Below are 22,286 nucleotides of genomic sequence, written 5' to 3'. Positions count from 1 at the left end.
CTTTCCAGGAATAAAATACTGTTCCATATTAAAAAGACCTCCGTAGGTTTTCCTGCCTGCTTTCATTACCACATAAATTGCTTTTGAAATTATTAGTTTTAATTGCATACCAAGGTTCAGACAGAAAGCAAGGATCTTCAGAATTTAGAGGGATTCCTGCTGAAATTGGTGCTTGTTTTAAGTGAGGTGATTCCACAGGACACAGAAGTATCACTGATGGATGGACTGTGGTCACTCATATCTCTGCTGTCTGGGCTTTGCAGGCAGACTAGCTTATGCCTCCACCTGAGTACTGGAGAGGCCAGAGCCACCAGAGGAGGATCATGACTGATGTTGTAGAGCAGGCTGGCTGTGGTGTTTAATGTTGCTGCCAAATGAGGGGACCTGTGTACCTGCAGAACCACAGAATCATAGAATAGTTTGGGTTGGAAGGAACCTTTAAAGGTCATCTAGTCCAAACCCGCTGCAATGAGCAGGGACATCTTCAACTAGATCAGGTTGCTCAGAGCCCTGTCCAACCTGACCTTGAGTGTTTCCAGGGATGGGGCATCTACCACCTCTCTGGGCAACCTGTTCCAGTGTTTCACCATCCTCATTGTAAAAAGTTTCTTCCTTGTACCGAGTCTGAATCTACCCTCTTTTTGTTTAAAACCATTACCCCTTGTCCTGTCACTACAGGCCATACTAAAGAGTCTGTCTGCAGGACTGGGTTATTCCCCCCATGCACACATCAAGAGTGCAGGTAGCTTCCCCTCAGGGGTACCGTACCGTCATGCTGCAGCTCTCCCTGGTACATTGTAGTGGGTAAGTAACGTGGACTGGTGTTAAATTTAGTCCTGAGGCTAAATCATGCAGGAACAGCCCATGCAGAGTGATTGAAGACCCAGCTTGTACTGGGTACTTGACCATCTCCTGGCTCTGCTAATAGGGAGAATTGTCAATGGTCTTGTCTTGCTGGAAAAAAATATAGTTTATTTTTATTGTTTGCAGGTGGTTTCTGTACATGGTCTTTGTTTTTTTGCTGGGAGCCATTTGTACCCGTCAGTCACTCCGCTATGACTTCATGATAGCAGAGAAGGTAACTTGTTCGAATAACCCAGCGTGGTTTTATATAACGGTGCTTTCAGGTTGTCATCTGCCTTACTGAATGCTTGAACTTTTCCAAAAGCCTAAGGAATTTGGGTACTCATCCCTCATTGAAATTCAGGGGGATTTCCCCATTGCAAATCCCAGCATACAATTGGTTTGAATAGCTTTGCATTCACCAGCATATCCAGTAATGCTGAATCTTGGCATAATCACCCAGCAATAGCTTTAAGAGCTAAAATATGCTAATGTGGTCTAATGATAAATGCTGTATTTTGTTCAATGTATCCATTCTCGTTGGTGAAAGCTTAGACCAAATTGAAATCTCTAAAGAACCCCACTGCTTATCTTTACTAAGTCAAGCGAAGCTTACATTTCCATATCTAGCAGGCTGTAATTGCAGGGCGAGCAATAGGATTATTAAACTCGAGACATTCCACATGGGTGTATATACACGAGGGAGGTTTGTAGTGTTACAGGCAATGAACCTTATCACTGCAGGCCTTTAAAAAGAGAGCAAAAGATTTTGGTGCGTGCCATTGTCTTACTTTAAATGGGATATGGAAGGGCTTATTTTCTGTTATTCAGCATTGTGCAGAATCATGGGTTCACCATATTTGACACTATTTCTTGTGATTAACTTAAAATTGAGATGTTTGCCATTTATTTGCTTCGTAACATTGTTTTAATCTAAAATATAACTTGAAACCCTGGCTTTGTTTTCCTTCTAAGTAACTGTAGCTCTAGATTTCCTCCAACCCTCAAAATAAACTCCAAATTATTGGTGGGGCTCCTGCCACTTCCTGCTAAGGTAAAAAATCATCTTTGTTTCAGGATGAAAAGAATGAGCCTACCTTCTTTAAGGCAATGTCTTTGTGTGTCAGTGACATAGTGGGCGAAAAGTACAGTAACTAAAAGAATCAGCTTTAACTGAATCAGCTGAAGAGAAAGAGATCATTAAAGTTGTGTTTTAACTTCAGAACCCTTGGGGGGGGAGGAGGGGAATGAAAAATCTCCCATTAAAGAATATGAAGATATTTAATAATGTTAAATATAAACAAATGAACAAACAAAACCCCCCAAAAGCAAATTCAGTTTTCTTTTCCCTACTATGGAACAAAAGAATGGTGCAATCCCAATATTCATGTTGCTTCTTTGAGTTATTACAAGCTGCTTTAGATTTTAATGGCTTTGTTTGGAGAGATGGAGGGGGGAGAGATCATTACACATCCAAACTCTCCCTTTCTGTCACTCACAGGTGACTGACTGCTTGGCTGCTTTTCTCCCTTGCAATACTTGTTTGGCTTTTTAAACGTAAAAATGAGGCGCAGTAATTTCACTTCTAATGAGCTCAAAGTGCCAATTTCTTAGACAGTATTCACACTCGCTGTGCTCAAAACCCCCAGCAAACCCTTTCATCAGCCTCATTGAAAAGGACTCTTCCCCTCTAACCCTGAGTTGAATGTCAAGTAGTACATTTAAATGCAAGGATTTTTGGCAGCTAAAATAATATACGATGTCTGGCACAACTGATTGTTTCTTCCAAGTATTTCTCAGAGCAGGGCAGGATTAGAGGAGAGGGAAGGGAAGGTTCCCCATCGAGTGTCTGTCCATTGGTCTAATGGAAGTGAATATCTGCTCATCTTTCTCTCAAGTTTCTTCTGTCCCACAAGATAAAATTTACAAGGCCAAGTGGATTTTCATGGGGAGAAGAAACGTTGTGGTAGGAGGTTTGTGCGGTTCTGGACCATGACATTAATTTTACATGCCTTCCCCAAACAGCAAGCATTTTATGGCTTTGTACCCAATCTCCTTTCTGCTGCATGTGGATTTCATAGATGAGGAAAAGGCAGATGTAACTTGAATCATCTTTAGCCATGTAAATTTTGGTAATTCCTTCTAATAAAGCATGGGCCACCTGATTTGAACAGGGGCAGAAGCTGGGAAGACCCGTGTTCTTTTAGACCTCGTTTTCCACAAGAGGAGGGGTGAGAGCGAAGGACGCGGGGGACGTGCATTCAGTGCCGACCCTGCCACGGATGTCTGTGGGCACCTCAGCACCTCGCTTCAGTGGAGTATGGGCAGGACAGATCTGGACCAAAATTTGGGGGTTTTCTCCCTGCCTGGCCTTTGTGCTGGTGGCACCCCCCATGCCTTGCATTTCTCTGTGGCTGGCTGCTGGGTCTCAGACTCGTGTGGTCTTGCAGGACTCGGGGATGGCTCAGGTGACCCCAGACCTTAGTCTCTTTGGCTGTGTCTGCCCGTGTCCTTCCACCATGGCACCAGGAGCACTCCCATTTCAAAGCTTTCTTGCACAGCATTCATATTGTGGGGTTTTGTGTATTTGGGTGGGTTTTTTCAGCTATGCTGCCTGTGTTTGCAGCTCTTGAGAGTGGGGACATGCACGGGGGGCCCCAGTCCTCGCTTCTGTGTGATAGACCATGAGCTGCCCTCCTTTCCCTCCACGCCTGCAGGAGATGCTCCCCGTTTGAAAGGCTGCTCGCTAGAAACCGGTAATAAACCCAGCCTTGTTAGCACTGTGGCTTTAAAGATTTTTTTTAAGTTTCATGTTGGCCAAAGGAAATTCTTTTCTCACTGAAGTCAGGAAAATAAGGTTATTGTATTATATCCTTTGGAGCGTATTTTTTGAGATGCCATTTGTTTAAGTGGCAATTTTGATTTGGTTTTACTGTGGATTTTCTTTCAGGATTGGTTTTCCCCTCTGGGACGCAGGGGTTTGTCTTCCTGTTTTGGATGGTTGGAAGCCTGGGCAGCTTTTCCTGTATGATGTGCTCTGTATATAAGTGATCTCTCCTGAAATAAACTCACTTCCAGTTACTTAAGGGGAATCTAATAGCTCCTGCTTTGCCGCAATTGCTCCAAGTGACAAAGAATTTCTTGGATATGAGCTTGTCAAATGGCTCTGTCGGTACAGGATGTTCAGTATTAAATTACTTTTATGGGATAATTTTCCTGTATTAATTGCTTGCACTTTATACCACAGACCAGTTAAATTTCTGCTTTCCCAGGGCTCGCTCTGTTCATTTAGCAATGTTACAAAATGTATGTGATCTCTTTAAATACATGTATTTAAGACTGCTCGGGGGTCTTTAAAGAACAATATCATCAACTTTGTGTTCTCTCCGCTTCCTCCAGGTATCCTTGGTGGGTTTCTTGTTTTTGCTAGGGCTGTACATCTCGTCCCTGGCCTCCTGCATGGGAGGGCTGTACGGAGCACCCAGGATCCTGCAGTGCATCGCCCAGGAGAACGTGATCCCCATGCTCGCCTTCCTTGGACGTGGGGTTAGTCATCCTTTCTCTGAAATTGCTGTCAGACCTTCACCTGAAGGAAAACCGGTGATATAAGAAGCCAGGATTTCGATGCATCTGTAGTGTGAGATGGAGGATGTATGAAGTGCAAGGAGGGGAAGGCTCGGGAACTAGTACCCTATGCATAGGTAGAAAAGCCAGGAGATGGGTGGTTTTATTAAAAAACCAAGAGCCCAGCTGCCTGTGGTCCTTTCCCTGCCTGTCCCCTGTGCTGCACAGCCTCTGCCTTGAGCCCTCCCACGGGGCTCAGCACCGCGCAGGAGGAGTCCTGCTTCCCCTACATCTCGCTCACTGCTGCTAAGCTCTAGATATGCTTTGAAACAAAGCCTTGCTTTGAATATGACAAGAGGCTTTTTCCTTGTCCATACAAATAATCCTCATTCGCTTGAGTCGTTCTGCTGAGTCAGAGTACCAGTCACTAATGACTCTGTAGTCTTGGGCTATACACTCAGAGCAAACTATTTTTTATGGTTTTCCCTTCTTTTAAACAGGGAGAAAATAATTCTCTCACTCGCAATAACTTGCAGTACCTATCTGTCTGTACTAAGTGGCTGGAAAAACCTTACAATGTTTTGCTCCTTCAGAGCAGCTAGTAAATACAGAAAAATATTTTACGATATTGGTATTTATGAATGTTTTAAAATATTTAAATGTTTTGTAAGTATAAGCATTTTCTATCCTGTTTTCTGTTTCTCAAAGTAATTTTCTAAAATTAAAGTCATAATAGTAGCAATAATAATACTGAATAGTAATAATTATAGGGGAAGCAGGAGCAATAACAACAGCAAAAACTTCCAGCTCCTGAAGGCAGTTGTCTGGTGATCCCAGAACAGGCTGTTCTCCACTTGGCAACCCTTGTGAAATTCTCAGTGATTTAGCAAAGTTGACTGCAAAGTTGATTCCCTCTCTTCTCTCATAGTTTTCTGTCTTTTTGTCAAATTTTCTGCTCTGAACTCTGTCCAGGCAGAGCGCCATGACGGGAAGGGCTCAAAAGGAGGTGAGAAATCAAAGGCAGATCACTTTTCCACCTTCCTTCTCTCTGCTACCTTGAAAACTGTCTAGATTTGGTTTATGAAGAGTTAATAAATTTAGTTTGCCCTTACCATTCTGTTCCACATCAGTACTTCTTTTGCAAGGTTGAAGAAAGTGGTGTAGTCACCATAAGCCCAGCTGATGGGAAACACGGTTGTTTTCTGTAGAGTTAAACCCAAGCCAGAGGTATCCTGAGATCGTCCCAACTGTTCCCATCTCAGTACGCCTTTCTGATACTGAAGATACTTTCTGAGAACCGTGTTCCTTTGTCCCCAAGACGTATTTCTATTTCATTGTGAAAAGGCATAAGGTCCAGAACTTGTCCCCTTTTCTATTAATAAATAAGAGTAGAGGAAATAGAAATAGTTTCCATTTGAGCTGTGTGCTTATTAAAGAAGCACATGCAATAAGTGAAAACCTAAGATATTTTGTAAGATATCTTGTAAGACATTTTCCAGTGAGGTCTTCACGCAGCCTGCATAGGCTTCTTGGGTACCGAAATGGTAAGACAGCGCCTGATCCAAGGAAGGGCGTGTTAGACCTGGGATTAAAGTTCATGAGCTGATGGTTCAAGTCTTTCCACCCCTGATACCCTTTGCTTTGTCTCTCTTTTTCTCCTCCTCTCCCTGCCTTCACTCCACCCCAAAGAAGAAGAGCAGGCGGTGTTTCTCCTGGCCGCCTGCCTTCCCGACACGTGCCCGGCATCACTGGGGGCTGACTCCCACCCCCCAGCACCCTCGGCTGCCTATCCTCTCTGCTGCTTTCCTCCTGCCGCAGCTTGGGTGGATGAAAGGAGGGAAACCCCAAGTGCAGAGGCTCAGCAGACCGTGGATTTAGCTCAGCCTCGTGTCAGGGCAAGGCCAGAAGCTGCTGATGTGAAGGTGGCACTGCTCCATGCGGGCAGAGCTTCCTTCACTGCGTCTGGCAGCCGAAGCCTTTCCAACAGCAGCGTGCGGGAGCCTTTTGGGTAGGCAGTGATGCAGAATGCTGTAGAGAAATTAGAGATGAACAGTTAACTCTAATTAACATGTTTTATTGCCAGACTTCCCGTAAGCCCCACAAATCTCTCTGAAGGTTTATTGCTGCTTTAATGACCATGGAGATAGAGAGTGAGAGTGGATGAATTTTCCGAAGACAAAGCTTGAGTGAGGCTCAGAGGTGAGGTGGGAGCTCAGCATCTTTTGGCTTCCAGCCTGTTCTTTAATTTATTAAGCCAGTGAGCCTCTGCTTGCACATGGATGCGTGTATTTCAGGACTAAGGGGGTACTGCAGACAGCCCAGGTAACCACCCGTGACAGCTGAGCAAGTGGGGAATCCTCACGGTGAGGCTCATGGTTATTAATTTAAATGTAAGTTTGATTTATTTATGAACTAGAAAGGACCCAACAAGACTCCAGTGGCTGCGATTTGCTTAACAAGTCTCATCACCATGGCGTTCATCTTCATTGGGCAAGTGAACGTTCTTGCTCCCATAGTCACCATCAACTTCATGTTGACATATATTGCTGTAGACTATTCCTATTTCTCGGTCTCCTTGAGCTACAACGTTCAGCAGAAACCTGGCAAGACCCAGATGGAAAACACTAGACCTGCTCACTCTTCCCAGCCTTTAATTTTCAACAAGCCCTCCAGCCGTGCAGCAGATGGAGTAATTCAAAGCAGATCAAATGGCACCTTGCTGGAATTCACAAAAGACATGGACCAGCTTTTTAAACCATTTCGTAGTGAGCAAGGTACTTGCAAAAAAGGAGCCGAGAATTTAACCCAGAAGGTCAAACAAAAGAAGGCAAAGAAGCCAGCCAAGCAGACGTTACAAGACAGCTTTCTCCTGGATCTCCATCACGATGCTCCCCTGGCTCAGTACAGCTGGGATGAGACCGCGGAGCCCCACAGCGAGAGCCGGCAGGACCTGGCTGAGCAGGGCTGTCGGCGTGACGTGGGTCCATGCTCGTCACCCGCTGTGGATGCCCAGCAGACACCCGGGCTGCTGGAGCAGGGGGGGCAGCTCTGCAGCGAGGTGCCGGCACTCCCCGGCCAGAGGGGAGAAGGTAAGGGCTGTAGGAGATGGACATCTCCATGCTCACGGGGGAATGGTTTATAACCTCGGTCCTCCCGGTGCTTTCCTGAAGGCAGGCATGAAACTAGCTTTATACGGGGCTGTCATTCAGTGATTCATAGCAATAATATCAGGTGAGGGTAGAGTTCATCGCAATGTATCACAGGAGAAGTTCCAATGCAATTTCCTATGGAAGATTAATCACAGGAAAACAGGCAGGACTATATTTAGTGTAGGGTTGTTTATGGGGTACTCGTTATTCTACACATGTACTCTTAGCGCTGTACATTAAAAAGGTTTTGAGTATATCTTGGCATTTACTTCATCCTGGTGCGGGGCAGGAGGGATGGAGCCATGCAAGTCTAAAACACAGGCTGTCAAAATGCAGTGGTCCCCATGCCGCAGGTGGAGTCTGTAGTGCAACATCCACAGCTAAGAGTCTGAATTTGTTTTGTTGGTGATATGGGTATTTGATACCATGTGTTTGCTCGTAGTTTGTCATCTCAGTGCTGTAGTGTTTTATCAGCGTTAGTCAGTTAAGCTTCGTAAACCCTTCCAATGGAGAAAAGCTTTATTTCTCTTCCTTTGCAAATAGGGAAACTGAGGCAGAGATAGGCAGATGTGGCCTTCAAATGGACTCAGCACCAGAGTTGGCAGCTTGTTTTTCTTCTTGCACTTCTTTTTTGTTTTCATTTTAGAGGTTTTGGTTTAACTCGGCCATACCCTGCTGTTAGCTAGAATTTCTGCTTTGTTTTTCTGGAATGTGGTAATGTAGAGTAGGAGAAAAAAAATCCACTTTAACTCCTTTCTAATGTCTCTTCTTTTTTTTTTTTTTTTTTTTTTTTTTTCCCCTGTAGATTCATCTATAAAGCAACAAAATCCAGAGCTGGGAATTCAGCAAATACCAGAATCCTTCTACTCCAAATTCTGCAACCACTGGGTTTCCTTTGCTGGTGTAAGTAATTTTCTTTTATTTTGAGCACTGGTTTGTGATCATAGAAAACAAAAGGAAATTCCTCACTTGCTGCAGTGTAGATACACTCCAGTGCTTTAAAATGGCTTTTGTTTCTAGTATTCCAGGTCACCTGAATTAAGTACTCAAGGTACCATGCACCTAGCCATTCAAATTCAGAGAAAGCCAGATGACATATTAATTAAAACAACAACAGCAAAAACCCAAACCCCAACCCAATCCAAAATGATACAAATTCAAAGTCTGGCATCTTAGGACTTTAGAGATGCATGGCTGGCTGGGAAAAAATCAGTGTCCCTCTTTTCACTATCTGCTAACCTGCTTTTTCTTGCCAGGGGATGGAGTGAGACATCAGCTTCAAAGCTGTGTTGCTTTTATTTATGAGCCAGTTTCTGCAAGCTCGGGGTGGGGTTTCAGTAGTGCTGACCTCCTGATACCAGCAGCCCGGCTGTGAAATTCCATCTTTTGAGGGAGGAAAGTGGAGCATTCCTCCGGCACGTTACTTTAAAGAATAAATAACTTTCAAATAGCTTCTGTCTCAAGCCACTGAGGAGTTTAAGATGCTTAAATTCATCTTGTGAAGATGGATTTTTGGGCAGATGACAGGGAAAGGGTCAGATATGCATAATAGATGACCCATATGGCTTTGCTGCATGGATGGGAATTTCATAGATGCATGTAAAATGTAACAAACCGGCTCGAACAACACAGTGAACCCTTCTAGTTTAATCCTCAGATGGAGTTTGACACCTACTTTTCAAATTCACTGCTGCTGCCAGCAGCCAGCTCCTGGCGAGGGCTCCTGCCGGCCTGCAGCACCAGGGGTGGGATGGATGTGGAGGCTCCTCTAGCGATGACATCTTTAGGAGGTTGCGCACTGATGCTGTCTCTGGGCTCGGTAACTAACGTGGCTCCCAAGCGCGTGTCATCGCGGAGCGGTCAGGGCTCTGCCTTCGCGAGGGAGTTTGCTTGCGGAGATGACTGACATGTTCATTAAAGCAGATTTGGTTTCCTGTCAATAATCAGACTTGGGAGGAGGTTGCAGCAGAGCTGAGAAGGGATCAACGATGCAAAATAAAATCACAGAAGAAAAATCAGATGCATTTATTCATCCTGGCTCCTTTTTCCTCTGCCTTCTCTCTGAGCTTCACCGATTGTGTCAGTCTGGACTCATTTAGCTCTTTCTTTGCATGCTGCCCCTTGCTGTTCCTAACCTCACCCGTGAAGATGCTACCCCTGCCCCCGTTCATATGCCCCTTGAGCCAAATCTACCTCCTGAGCTGGTGAGCCTTGGGATACTTCTCTTGGAGTAGCCCAAGCAGAGACCCAAGGCCCACGCTGCCTCTAGGGCTGAAGGTAGCTCACTGAAAGCTGCCTCCATGCTGCTGAAGATGACACTGTAGACCTCTGCTGTCCTGCCTTTTAACAGTGAGACCAAACGAAGCTCCCTGTAACATGGGAACCTCATAAACCAAGAAACCTCAGCCATGCCAGACCCAAATCTTTTCAGATAATGCTGGGTGGAAATGGTCTATGTGTGGCAAACAGTCATGCACCATGGAGTGTTTTGCAGGCAGGAGATGACATGGTTCCCCAGGGGTCCTGCTGCACCACTGGCCTCAGCCAAAGATGCCCAGGAGCATCCATCCACCCACGTGGTTGCAGCTGGCATCGTTCCTTCCAGGGGCAGGACCTGGGCTGTGCAGCAGGTCTTGTCCAAGGAGAGCCTCTGTTGTGTCCCAGTCCCAGGACATCGTTAGGAGGGAGATGCCTAAAAGGAAACACTCACCAGGATAATTCCGAGTGGCTGCATCCTGGGTCCTGACTGTGCATGTCTCTTACACAATGCTCCCAAGAAGACCCTGAGAAAGACAAAGCACGGAGATGCCATCAAAGCGCTGTTTTTGCATGCATTTAAAACCAAGATGCAGTGTTTCTGGCAAAAAAAAAAGCATTTACTCATGCTTTTGTAACAACTTGAAAGCCCCAGCACTGCCTCTGTTATTAAAGAGTTTCCATTAGAGTTGCAATACGTGCTCATCTTGCCAGGTTGAGGAACAAACTGCTGACCCGGTGTCGGGCTGTGTCTGCAGGTGAGCAGTCCTCCCCAGGCACTGCGCTGCCAGCTCTCCCGCAGGGCCAGAGCAGGAGGTCAACGAACCTGCTGGGCTTTGCAGAAAAAGAACTGTCACATTGTCTTCTTCGTATTGTCTTACAGACTCTGGGGTAACCCCAAACCATGTCTTTCCAACAGGCGATCGTGTCCCTCGTCATAATGTTTGTCATTCAGTGGATCTACACTCTTGTCAGCCTGGGTGCAGCCGTTATTCTGTATTTCTACATCAGCCAAGTGAGCCCAGGACTCCCCCTTGGTGAGTATTTTTTTTTTCTGTATTATTAAATCTGCTTAAAAATTCATTAAGCTTTAATTTATCTTAATTAAGAATTGAGACTCTTGTGTTTAATATGCAGGTGACACCATGAATGATGAGGTTTTGTTTCATTGCTAGTTTTAATACATTTTCTCTCTGACTCCTTAATTTTATTTTGGATTCTAACTGTAACTAGCATTGGTTTGATAGTTTGAACATTGTGCTTATTGCTTTATTACATTGTACTTTAAATAGCAAAACCAGATACTAATACTAAGACTTAACAGGGGTGGCAGATTGTAAATGTATCACAGCAATGAGAAAAATCTGCCATAAATAGGTTTTAATAAACTAAATTAATCAATCTAAACCCACCTGAGAAAACTTTAAGGAAAATGGGAATTATGATGAGTATCTCATTAAATCTCAGCATTTATAACTGTGGAACAAGAGAGCCTTTTGATTCCAGAACTAAACAGGTTGAATATGTTGGGAAAGTAATCTGGGAAAATACTTTTAGGCAGAGGGCATTAGAAAGGTCTGTGCATGTGATCGGCTTAAACAAGTTCAAAATTAAACAGTGAAGCACATTCAGAAAGCAGCTCATGAGAGCCTACAGCTCCTTGGCACGGCCGCAGGAGGGGTTTGCATTGGTCTGTGTCTCTGAAGGGAGAGGGTGATACGCACGCAGTGTGCGCGTACTCGCGTACATCCATACGTAGGTGCGTGCATGCATGCATACCTGCACACATGGATGTGCAATTTTTTGCCCGAGATGAGAAAAGTCAAAAGAGTCTCAGTTCATATGTCTTTTAGGCAATGCAGAAAGAGCTACCTGGGTTTATTTAGATGAAAGATTATTAGACGCTAGGTAAGTAGGTACTAGTTTTCAGAAACCCAGACAATGAGAAACCAAAAACTAGTTGTCACTCCGTAACCATCAAAACATTGCTCAGCAATTCTTCTCTTCCTACTCTTCAGTGACTTCTTTTCTATGTATCTTTATGGGATAGTAGAAAAGAGCTGATATTGGGGATAGTACTTGGTAATTTGTATCTTTTGAAATATATCTAAGTTTTAACAAAGTTTTTTACGGCCCTCATATATTAAACTAAACACAAGCAACGTTTTCAGGCTTTGGAGTTTTCTTTGCCTTTGTATGTTCACTATATTATATCTCTGTTATCTGCTTTTGAAATATTTAGAAATTACTTTAAAAAGAATTTCTCAGTGTGTAGAGGATTTGGGAAAGTGATCTGAGAAACAGCAGCATGACTAGACTTTTTTTTTCTTGGTTTCTTTTGCACGTGCATTGGCATGCATACAGTAAAACAATGCACGGCAAAGAAAAAGTTAGAAATGGAACACTCCAAGTTCAGCCTGATTTTTATTTGGCTGTGAGTGAACGTTATTTTGTGGTCGCATGGCATCTAATGATCTGTGAGTTTGTTCTCCAAAGGACTGAACGATCCTTCTGTCTAGAAAGGTTGGGAGACACTGGCTTGAGAGATGCTCTGGATTACGGACTAGATGAAGACCTTGGGAGCAGAACTGCTGTGGGATTTCCACATGTCCCTTCTCCTCTCTCTTCCTTCCCAACAGCCTAAGCCAAATCCAGCAGGTGCTGCCGGGTCTCTGTTCTCCTCCCTGTCCCTCACCACAAACTTCTCCTGCTGCTTTTGCTGCCAGCTCCAGCAGTTCTCTGCCCCTGCAGTGAGCCAGTGCAGGAAACTAACTCTACAGAGAAATCAGAAAAAAATAGTGTTGGTGTAATAAGCTAAGCCAGCTCTCCATGGGGTCAGACAAAAGGGAATGAATGGTGAGACCGCAGCCACCTTGGCTGAGGTTGGCTGAATGGCTTCTCCCACCTCCCCATCCCTGCAGTGGGAATGATCTTTGCAGTCCAGGGAGGAAAAGGTACTGGAGTGGGTGTTTGTACTTTGCTCATGGCTTCACTGGGGTTTAACAAGCTGTTGGTCGGGGAAAGGATCGCTGTTCTCCATGGGAAATTTGGGCTCATTTCTTGACAATCGTTTAAAAGCCACAGCGTGTGGGAAGACTGCAGGAGTGTTCTCACCATCACGAAATCTTTGGATACTGAAGGCTAATAACAAGCATGTTGGTTTGAGATTTTATGCAAAAATTCAATGGTGTAATGCTATTATGAGAGAATTAGCAGCGTACTGACTTCTCATGCCTTTTCTCTGTAGGAGCAGCAGCGAATTTCAGTTTCTTTGGCTGGATTAAGTCGGTTTTGATCACCTCGTGCAGGTTGGTACCAGTCACTTGGCAGTGACCGACGCGCTGCTTGTTGTTCCCGTGACCCACTAATGTGCACAGAGAGGGGTGGAAGAATTGACTTGCTTATTACCTTAAGCAGCCTGTCTGGCCCTTCTAGCATGCTCAAAGTTATTCTTACTTAATGCTAAAAATAACTGTTTGCTCCCGTTAGCCTGGCTTATGGCTGGCCACATAAGTGGGGGAGCAGGAGTGTCCTCTGCCTTGTGTGTGGACATGTCAAGCTGATAACCGTATCTTGGTGCCTGAAGCTTTGTCTTACCCCAAAGGTCTGTGCTCAACCTTTATGGCTCAGATTGAACTGGAAAATCTGGTAGGAGATGAGAAATGGGAGACTCCATCCCTTCCACCCACCATCCAGTGAAAGCGAATTACTATGGTAGTGGTGGAACAGGCACGCGTGGCAGCTGTGCTCGAGTTTCAAAGAGGAAATTTGGGGGGAAGCTGCAATAGCTACGGGGCAAGTACAATAAACAAAGTCTTCGGTGAAGGAACCGTTCAGTATTGAGTTTGCATGGGACTGCAGTAGTGTTGTCTTGGGCTTTTCCTTCCCAGAAGACCTTAAGGGTTTTGGTTGGTTGGTTATTAACTAGTTTTGTTAATCTGTTTTGATCCTATTAATTATTAATGCCATCATGTTTGGGTTTCCCATAGCAGGTTGTGACCATCTCTGCCTCTGTGCAGTGCAATGGGATTTGAGGTTCTCAATCCGTTGGGTTGCTTTTTCATTGCAGTGGGTGAACGCCGTGGTAAGGACTGCACGACACGAGCTGCCATGCGTTATATGTGCAAATTTGGTGGCTCCTTTAAAAGAAATGAAAGTCCAGGCATTTAAACACATTGGCAGATGTCTATGCCTGTCTTCCCAGCTCCTGCCTCTGCCCACAGTCCCTATAAAATGGCCACAGGCCTTTTTGGTAGCAGAGGTGGCTTGGGAGAGAAGCTGGGGGTGACGGGCCTCTCTTAGGTTACCAGACCGACAGAGTCCTTAGTGCTTCGATCAGTGCAATTGATGAGCAAAGACCCTGCCGAGGAGGGCTGAGTGGGGAGCTGGCGAGTGCCCAAGGCAGAAACTGGTCCTATTTCTCTCTCCTAAAAGAGTGCGATCTCTGGGTCAGCCAGCCAGCTTGGTTGCCTTAACCTAATGCTAGGGCTCCTGCTCATGTTGGCACAAAGACAGTTTTGGCTCTGCTTGGGTCATTTTGAAGCCCACCGTTGCTACACTGCAAAAAATTGCATTTTATTGAAGTCATTTACAAGTTTTTCCTAGGCTTTGTTTCCTTGAAATCCAGGCCAGGTATTTTAATGAATTGGAGGTAAAGAAGAAATCCTATTAGACTGCAAGAGAGTTGGAGGCAACCAAGGATCTTTGACACCTCTAAGGCTCTTAGGTGCTCAGTGAGGTCTGAGTTGGTGTTATAAGCTCTTACAGTTTTGATTTGCAGATGTGCATTAAGGTTTTCTTAAAATCAGCCTCTAGGATAAAGAGATTACAGGAAAATCTCTTTCGTTTAAAAGAGTTACAAAAATATTTGTACACTAGAGCTTAGGAAACTCTAGGAAGGGTATTTTTCATTAGAAATGGCTCACGCTCCTTCTCCTGCACGGTGTGGAAAGTGCTTGCCATAGCCAACGTCCAAAGAGGAAACTTATTTGTTAAGAAAATGCATATTTTCCAGTGTTGTCTGGGGGAAGGGAGTGTATTTTTTGTGCACCTTCTAAGAAAAATGCTTTCAGATTACCTCTATGCCTCCTAAGGGTGCCAAGAAGGATTTAGCCTCTTCTCGAAGCACCCTGTCTTGTTTGCGCAGCCGAGAGCACAGCTGCTAATGGATGGCAGACAAGGGGCGATGCAGCTGCCTCTGCTTTTCTGTTTGCAGGAGAAGGCCATCTCCCAAGGAGCAGATCGTGGTGACACCGTCCTTTGCAACAGTTGGCATGGAGACCACGCAGCTCACGGAGGAGAACGCAGACTTTGCCTCGCGGGACCGCTATCACCAGTCCTCGCTTATCAGCAGAGAGGAGTTTGGGAATCAATTCCAGTAAAGGACACACAAAAAAAATCAAGCCATCGCTTCAAAAAGCATTTAGAAATGCTGATGGCTGCCACAGTGCCTTGTGAAATACTTGAATATATGCGAAAAGGATGTGAATAGTTATTTATATATTCGAGGCTTGTTTGTTTATGCAAACTACAACATTGCTGGGTTTCAAGTCTTACCCAAAATGGGGGAAAAAAACGCAAATGAAAGGGCCAGTCCAGGGAAGTAATGAGTTAGTGAGGACAATATAATCTTTTCAGAGAATTCAATTACAAGCGTTATTGAGCTCTAAAGACCGTTGGCGCTATAAAAGCTTACAACACCCCATTTCAAATGTCCTCTGGGTGACTAGGGATGCTTTGTGCCTGGGAGCGGTGACCTCGGCAGCAGGAGCCAGCGCCCCGCTCCCATCTGTGCCACAGATGGATGCGACCTTCCAGGTCAATTCACTTCTCTCGGCACGAATTTGCCTGCTTGTAATACAGTAATTTTCTACCTCAGCATTTCAATTACCAAGGTTTTAGAAAGTACTTTAAGGCATTAGACAATAGGCCAGAATCAGTGGCAAGTGCAAGAAGATTATGAAATATATTCACAACTGGGATCGCACATTTAAATGGAGTAATGCAGTATAATGACCTCTACTGTAAAACTGTGAAATGATGTCTTAGAAGCTGTTCATAGTGATTTCCCACATCCTTTCTGACGTGACACCTGACAACATAGCTGGGTCCAAACAGAGCATCTCCTGGCTGAAGGGACAGGTGATTCAGAAGTGCCGGGACAAAATATGTTTAGCCTCATTTTTGCTTATTTTGCTTAAAGCCCATCCCATAGTGAGCTCCCACAAGGAGCCTTTTCTCCCACTGCCATGATTTGGGATGCAGGAGGTTCAGCCAGGGGTGCTGCAGGATTTCCCACGCAGACCTTAGGGTTGGTGGGCAGTGGCTGTGGCGTGGGGTGAGGTCTTACATGGACACCCCCCTCACCGTCGCTTCTGCTCCCCAGGGAGAAACCCCTCTGTGGAGCACTGTCCTGCCTGCAGGCAGCAGTCCTGGCAGAGACCCGCAGAGGCACGAGGGAGGGCTCTGGGTAGAGGCAAGCCCCAGCACCGCAAATCAGTTCTGATGCTACAGGGATGGGGAAATCACTGCCTTTCTCTTCCTTTTACCTCTGATTGTTTCAGCCTTTAGACTATTTATTTCTTCTTCTGTGCAATAAAAGCTTGAGACACAAGGAACTCCTCTCCGTGCTTGCCGTGGGCACACTCGATGCTTTTGAGCACCGTTCCGCTTGCCAGCGCTTGGTGCCCTGGCATTACCAAGTTGTGGGGGGACCCTCTGTCCCATCTCGTGGTCTGGCCAGCTGCAGCTTTGGCTCTTCCAGTTTTCTTACAAAGGGAAGCAAAGGAGGCTTTCTGCTGAGATGAAGAAAAGAGCAATCCTGGCGCACTGCGGAAAGCGTATTCATTTTTCAAGGTCGCAGGTCTTTTACCAAGTGTTTTTAACCTTAATTATCTCAGTAGAGGCAAGAGGGAAGTTATGCTTGTGTGGCCAGCTCCGAGTCACCTCAAGTCAGTCATTCTGTATTGGAAATGCTCCTTCCAGGGCTCCTTCCTTCCATTGCCTTTTGCCTTTGGTTTCCAAAGAGTCCGAATCTGTTGTGGGGATGTGGCTCTGTGCTGAAGCTTCCCCTGGGTTCCCTGGGACCAGTGGCTCCAGAGAGCTCTCCCTGTGCTTGTAGCATCCTTGACCTTGGCAGCTACTGCTGTTGTGCAAACTTCACACACTCCATGTTGCTGATCCACCGCTGGCAAGCCGCATGGTGCTGTGTTATCCCCTGTTACAGTTTGATACACAACCATAATGTTATTACTGTAAAATCTTGTATTTCATAAAGTCCCATCGCATCAAAATATTGCGGGCTGTCTTCCCTCCCGAGATGGGGATTGCCCAGCCCTGCATTTCTCTGTTGCTTGAACAAAAGAAAACCCCAGAGCACGGCATGAAGTGATTAATGGGCAGAAATTCCTGGGTTAACTTCTTTGTTAGCTCCTAAACAATTTAGTTCCCTTCTTAAAATAAGCCAGCAGTCAGGAGGTCCAAGAAGGGAGGATGGGGAAGGTTCCTTGGCTGTGTACCTCACCGAGGAGCTGTGCTGGTTGAAGCTGGATGACTTGGAGGTGGCGAGTGTTTGCCTCCCTGGCACCGCAGTCCCTGCTCGTCCCCAAAACTGGGGTGTGATGGGCCAGAAATACAAGCAGCTTCTCCCCTGGTCTAGCAGTATTGGGGAGGTGCCCCACAGCTTTGCTTTCAGCCAACTAAGTCTGCAGCAGCAGCTGTCCCCTTCCCCTGCCACCACCGTCCTGCCCCTTTAGCTCCGGCAGTGCTTTGCATCTGAACATCCTCTGGAACAATTTTGGTTGTGTTTGCCCGCTGCTGGAGGAAGGCACCGTGCTGTGCAGGGGCCTGGTGAGAGGACGTGCAGAGGGCTCTGGGGTGCAGGGATGGGTTGTGCCTTGGTATTTCTGGAAAAAGGCAGCGGCAGGGCTGGCATCAGTGCTAGATGGCAATAGCTGCTATCGTGGCCTGGCAGAGGAGGAGATGCTCTGCAGAACACGTCATTCCAGGGGTTTCTGGTCTTCGGGCTTCACGTACTGCTGCTGGAGAAGCTCTGCCACCTTCTCCGCTGGCACCACCAGCACAGCAGGAACCAGCTCCCTCCGCCAGCCAGTAAGTGTGGGCGCTCGGTCCTTTCCTCCTCTTGTAGCTGCAAGGGAGCAGTGCATCACACGGGGCTGGTTTCCTTGCTGCTGTTACAGGTTATGAGTAGAGCAACTTCCCTGTTAAATGCTTGAAGAGGGATGTGCTGATCTTTCCTGGAGTGTTAGCTTTGATGTAGTTAACGGTAAGAGTGGAGGAAAGCCTTGTTTTAGTACTGATAACCCCACAGGCTCGGTAGCATTGGAGACTCGATGAGTTCAGGCCGTACGGGTTTGCAGGGCTTTGCACATCAAGGAAGCTTTTCCAGTGAGAAAGAAAGAATAGTTGCATTGCCAAAGATCAGGGTGTCATGTCAAAAAATGTCTGTAGCTTCTGTAGCGCTCTGAAAAAATGTGTGAAATTAGGTGTAGGAATTTACCAGCTTCACATTTAGCGGTTGAAGGGAAGAAAGGTGAGTGGGGATTGCTGCCGTGAGTGGGAATGTGCTGCTTTCACCCCCCCAGGACCTAGGCTGTGACTCCAGATGCTGAGGCTTTCATGAAGCTTCACGTTCCCTGAAGGTGGGTTTGGGACCCAGCTCTGAGCATCGTATGTCCTGTATAGGTTGCAGCTTGCTTAATGTCATGAAAAGGCCCTCCTGTCTTCTAAGACAGTTGGACTCGATGATCTCAAAGGTCTTTTCCAACCTAAACAATTCTATGATTCTAAGCCATGTAAGCTTTGTTATCATCTATATTTTTTTTTTCCTTTCAGTTGGAAGTTTGATTTTTTTTTTATTATTATTATGTAACAAATGAAAATGTTTTGCTATGTGTCAGGGTGTGAAAACATTTGTTTTTGAGGGAGATATAACAGCTCGGTCTTGTTCCTTTTGAAGACTCCAACTGTAAATTGGTGGCTCCAGTTTTGATGGCTTCCTTTGCAGAGCATACAAGCATAGAAGGCAGTGGAGGATAAATATTTTATTACTTGTCTTGCAGTATTGCCTGGAAGCTCATGCTGCGTTTGTGATCCCACAGCACTAAATGGGTCTGGAAATCAGAATCTTCTGCCTCAAAAAACTTGCAGCACAAATAGTCAAGACTAAGAACAGGCAGGAGAAAAGTGAAGTTTTATTGTGATATTGGCATTGAGAGACAGCTCCTCAGTTGGTATAAATTGTCATCATCTCCCTGGATCTGCCTATGTGTCCCATTAGGAGTCTGCATGGGGAGAACCAAGCTCCTTAAATCCATAGCTTAGCACAAACTCGTCTTTTTTTTCTCCCCTCTTGGCTTTCCCTTGATCAGCTTTGAGTTTCCTTGGATGGTCTTTGTTTTGTATGGTGGCCAAGAAAATCACACACCTGCGTGGTCACTTATTCATAGCAGATGGTCATGACCACAGTGTTGAAGTAGCAAAGAACGATGACAAAAAAATGAAATGATGCTTCTGTGCATGGCCAAATTTAGGCACGGGGGGGCTCTCTGTGCCCCGTGTGCTGGTACACTCTTGCCCATGCACCTCTGGTTCAGACAGGCAGAGTTTCTTAAACAGCATCATACTTAACACCTGCAAGTTTGGAAGAGATTCTCTGAATCATAGGAGCCAGCCTAGGATTAACATTTAGGTTAGTGGGAAACCAAGGTTATTTGAATTATTGCCCTTGCCTGGAGAATTTTAGAAAAGGCAATTACTGGGATAAAAGAAAACTTTGTGGACAGCCTATAAATTTGGTAACTCTGTGTAAGACAGGTATATAATGGACTTGCTTATACTCCACGGTGGTGTGTTGGTGAGACCCAGATTTGGCGTACCATCACTTAAACCTGAGAGGAGATGAGACCTCAGCAGTAGTAGCCTTAAAAGCTATGGACGAGAGGCCCTAGCAGCAAACTGCAGGCTAGAAATAAATAGCTTTAAAGCCTGTGTGGCATGAGAGAGGCTCCTTCCCTTTCTGCCTTCTGCTCCTCCTGGCTTTTTTCATGTGATTTTCATGCACATTCCCCCCAATACCGGGGATTTTCCCCCCCCTTGTGTGAGAGCAAAGGGAAGCACGAGCGCGCTCCCAGAAACGCAGCGGTCAAGGAGCGCACCTGTAACTTTATCAGATCCAAATGTTGCTCGTAAGCTTTGGCAGGGGCTTCTTTCTGGAGTTGAAGGGCACTGCTGTGCAGTGTTTTGCTCAGCTCTGAAATAGCCAGGTTTTTCTTGATGTGCTCCAAACCGGAGCTGGCTGAAAGGGGTCCTAAAAGAAATAAATCAGAAATTTAGGATTGCTTCTTCTCAGCTAGTTTTAAATGGCTGATTTTTTTTTTTTTTTTTACCCCAGAAAATATGGGGTTTATTTCCAGTGAAAGAATTGAAAATGCAATGTCATTTTAATTTGTTGTGCATTTTTCTCTGAGGGATGAGAAGAGATCATAAGACCCATATCCATCCTGACCTCCAAATGTCAAGTATCTGGAACAAGCTGCTTCCAAGGGAGGTACAAGGCAAGCAGTTCTTGTAAAAATAAATCAATAAAATACCACCACCCCCAAAACTTCAAGAAAAATGGTCAGGTACTAAGTGCCTTTTGGATGATTGGGATCCATTAATGGATGGCTTACAGCATCAAGAGAAGATGGGGAAGGTAATTAATTACTCGGCTAGGAACTATCTGTCCACTTCGGAAACTCAGGACTTTTAGTAACAAATTCCAGGAGTAGAAAACATTCACTGTACCTTAATTCATCATCAGCTTAAAACTTGTCTAGGGTTTATGAGCCTGATCCAAGTTTTGGACAGATCTGGGCTGAGTTTCAAGGGAGCTGCAGGGTTTCATGACATTGGCTGGGGCTGCGAAAGGCTCCTACAGGACCAGAGAGAAGGGACCAGTCAATGTAATCCTGACGAAGTGCTACAGAGATGCCTCTTCTGTAGAGACTCCTGTGGTTTTTGGTGATTTCAAACCGAAACAATGCAGAACTGGGCAAATTTGGTCATGTGTCTTCAGCCCCTCAATCTGGAGAGTGGAAATCAAGGTGAAATAAAAACAAACTTATTGTTTTCCTCCCCCAAAACAAGGTGATGGGTGGGATTCAGTTAATCGGTGTATAATATCAGTCATGTTTTATATAGTTAGAGGCTTCCTGTGTTGATGAGGTTTTTGTTTCTTTGTTTGTTTTTAACTCCTTTGTGTGTTGAATGTGCTGGTTGCTTTCAGATGGAAGTGTTAAATGTATTCCATACATAATTCGGGGAGAGCTTTGAGGTCACAGCGTCTTTCAGGAGGATGCGGTGGCATTATTTTACATCAGGGTTTCCCTGGCCCATCCGACTCCTCAGGCACAATTTCATGCATTTAAATCTCCTATTAGTTTTGTGCTCTGAAGGAGGGAGGGGAGCAGCCCTCAGCCCGGAGCTGCCCTGTAACGATTATTAGCGGGATGCAGCAGCGGAGCGTGCAGTCGTGCCACAGGGATAAACAAATCCGGGACCATGTGAGGAAAAGCCAAGCGCCGGTGGCCTTCGCTGAGCTCTCACGCTTCACGCAGCCACCTCCATCCTCCTGCAGCGCATCCTCTTCCCACCACCACCGATGCTTCTTCCCCGGCCTCCCAGGAGGGTGTCTAATGTGGCACGTGGGTGGCAGGGCTGGTAACCCCACGACATTACCCTCTGCAGTCCCAATGGATAAAAAAAAAATCCATTTAAAAAAAAAAAGTGAGAATTTTTTTTTTTCTATGTGTTTTCATGTGGCTTTTGGAGCTGGAGCTCAGATATATCAAGCATACATTGACTTCTTCGGTGCAGGGGTATTCCTTCGAAGCGGTGAAGGTAGAAAAAAAATAACATGGCAGGAAAACACAGTAGCCTTAAATTTACAGCCACTAAACCTTGGCAAATTAGGCACCTGCAGGGGGAAGGGAATGCATTTGGGAAGTCTGAAATGGCCTGAATATCAGTGTTTCCTTTCCAGGTGCTTGTGAATAATGTGCTGCTTGTGACTGGAACCGTGACGGAGAGAGGAGCGAGATTATTTTCTGGTGGTAAATACTGGTTTAAACGCACGGGTTCACGCTGTGGGGCTTTTGCCCCAGCTGGGACGGGCGAAGGCAGCAGCCTCCCCGGTGCTGTGTGCGTCGGAGGCTGCAACGGGCCGTCCCCAGCCCCACTGGCCCGACTGCTGGTGTGTTTTCCCACCTATATTGAGCTCTGTTGGGATGCAGGAGCTTCAAGGGCAGCACAGGACCCTTTGGCCAGCATTTCTTGGTGCTAGATGGGTGTATGGTCCTCGTGGTTACCCCCCTGACAGTCACCAATGCCCTGTTTGGTTCAGAAATGCAGCACTACGGCAGCTTGGGCAGGTGTAATGGCAATTTTGGAGGGTGCATTAGCTGCCCCCCCCCC

General features: G+C 45.7%; 1 protein-coding gene across 3 annotated transcripts in view; it reads left to right on the top strand.

The window, feature by feature from the left end:
- Window positions 1-15,503, top strand: part of SLC12A8 (solute carrier family 12, member 8) — a 56,966-nt gene extending 41,463 nt beyond the window's left edge. For all 3 annotated transcript variants that reach the window (XM_010568950.1, XM_010568958.1, XM_010568942.1), the window contains 7 exons: window positions 991-1,078; window positions 4,243-4,389; window positions 6,824-7,496; window positions 8,362-8,459; window positions 10,732-10,849; window positions 13,060-13,120; window positions 15,028-15,503. In XM_010568950.1, coding sequence (XP_010567252.1) covers window positions 991-1,078; window positions 4,243-4,389; window positions 6,824-7,496; window positions 8,362-8,459; window positions 10,732-10,849; window positions 13,060-13,120; window positions 15,028-15,193 — 1,351 coding nt within the window. In that variant the 3' untranslated portion in view covers window positions 15,194-15,503. The remainder of the gene's footprint in view (window positions 1-990; window positions 1,079-4,242; window positions 4,390-6,823; window positions 7,497-8,361; window positions 8,460-10,731; window positions 10,850-13,059; window positions 13,121-15,027) is intronic.
- The last annotated feature ends 6,783 nt before the right edge of the window (window positions 15,504-22,286 follow it).

Source organism: Haliaeetus leucocephalus, unplaced genomic scaffold (assembly GCF_000737465.1).
Source record: "Haliaeetus leucocephalus isolate CR32 unplaced genomic scaffold, Haliaeetus_leucocephalus-4.0 Scaffold1, whole genome shotgun sequence".
Taxonomy (NCBI): domain Eukaryota; kingdom Metazoa; phylum Chordata; class Aves; order Accipitriformes; family Accipitridae; genus Haliaeetus; species Haliaeetus leucocephalus.
Note: the sequence above shows the minus strand (reverse complement) of the source record. Positions and strands in the feature narration are given on the sequence as shown.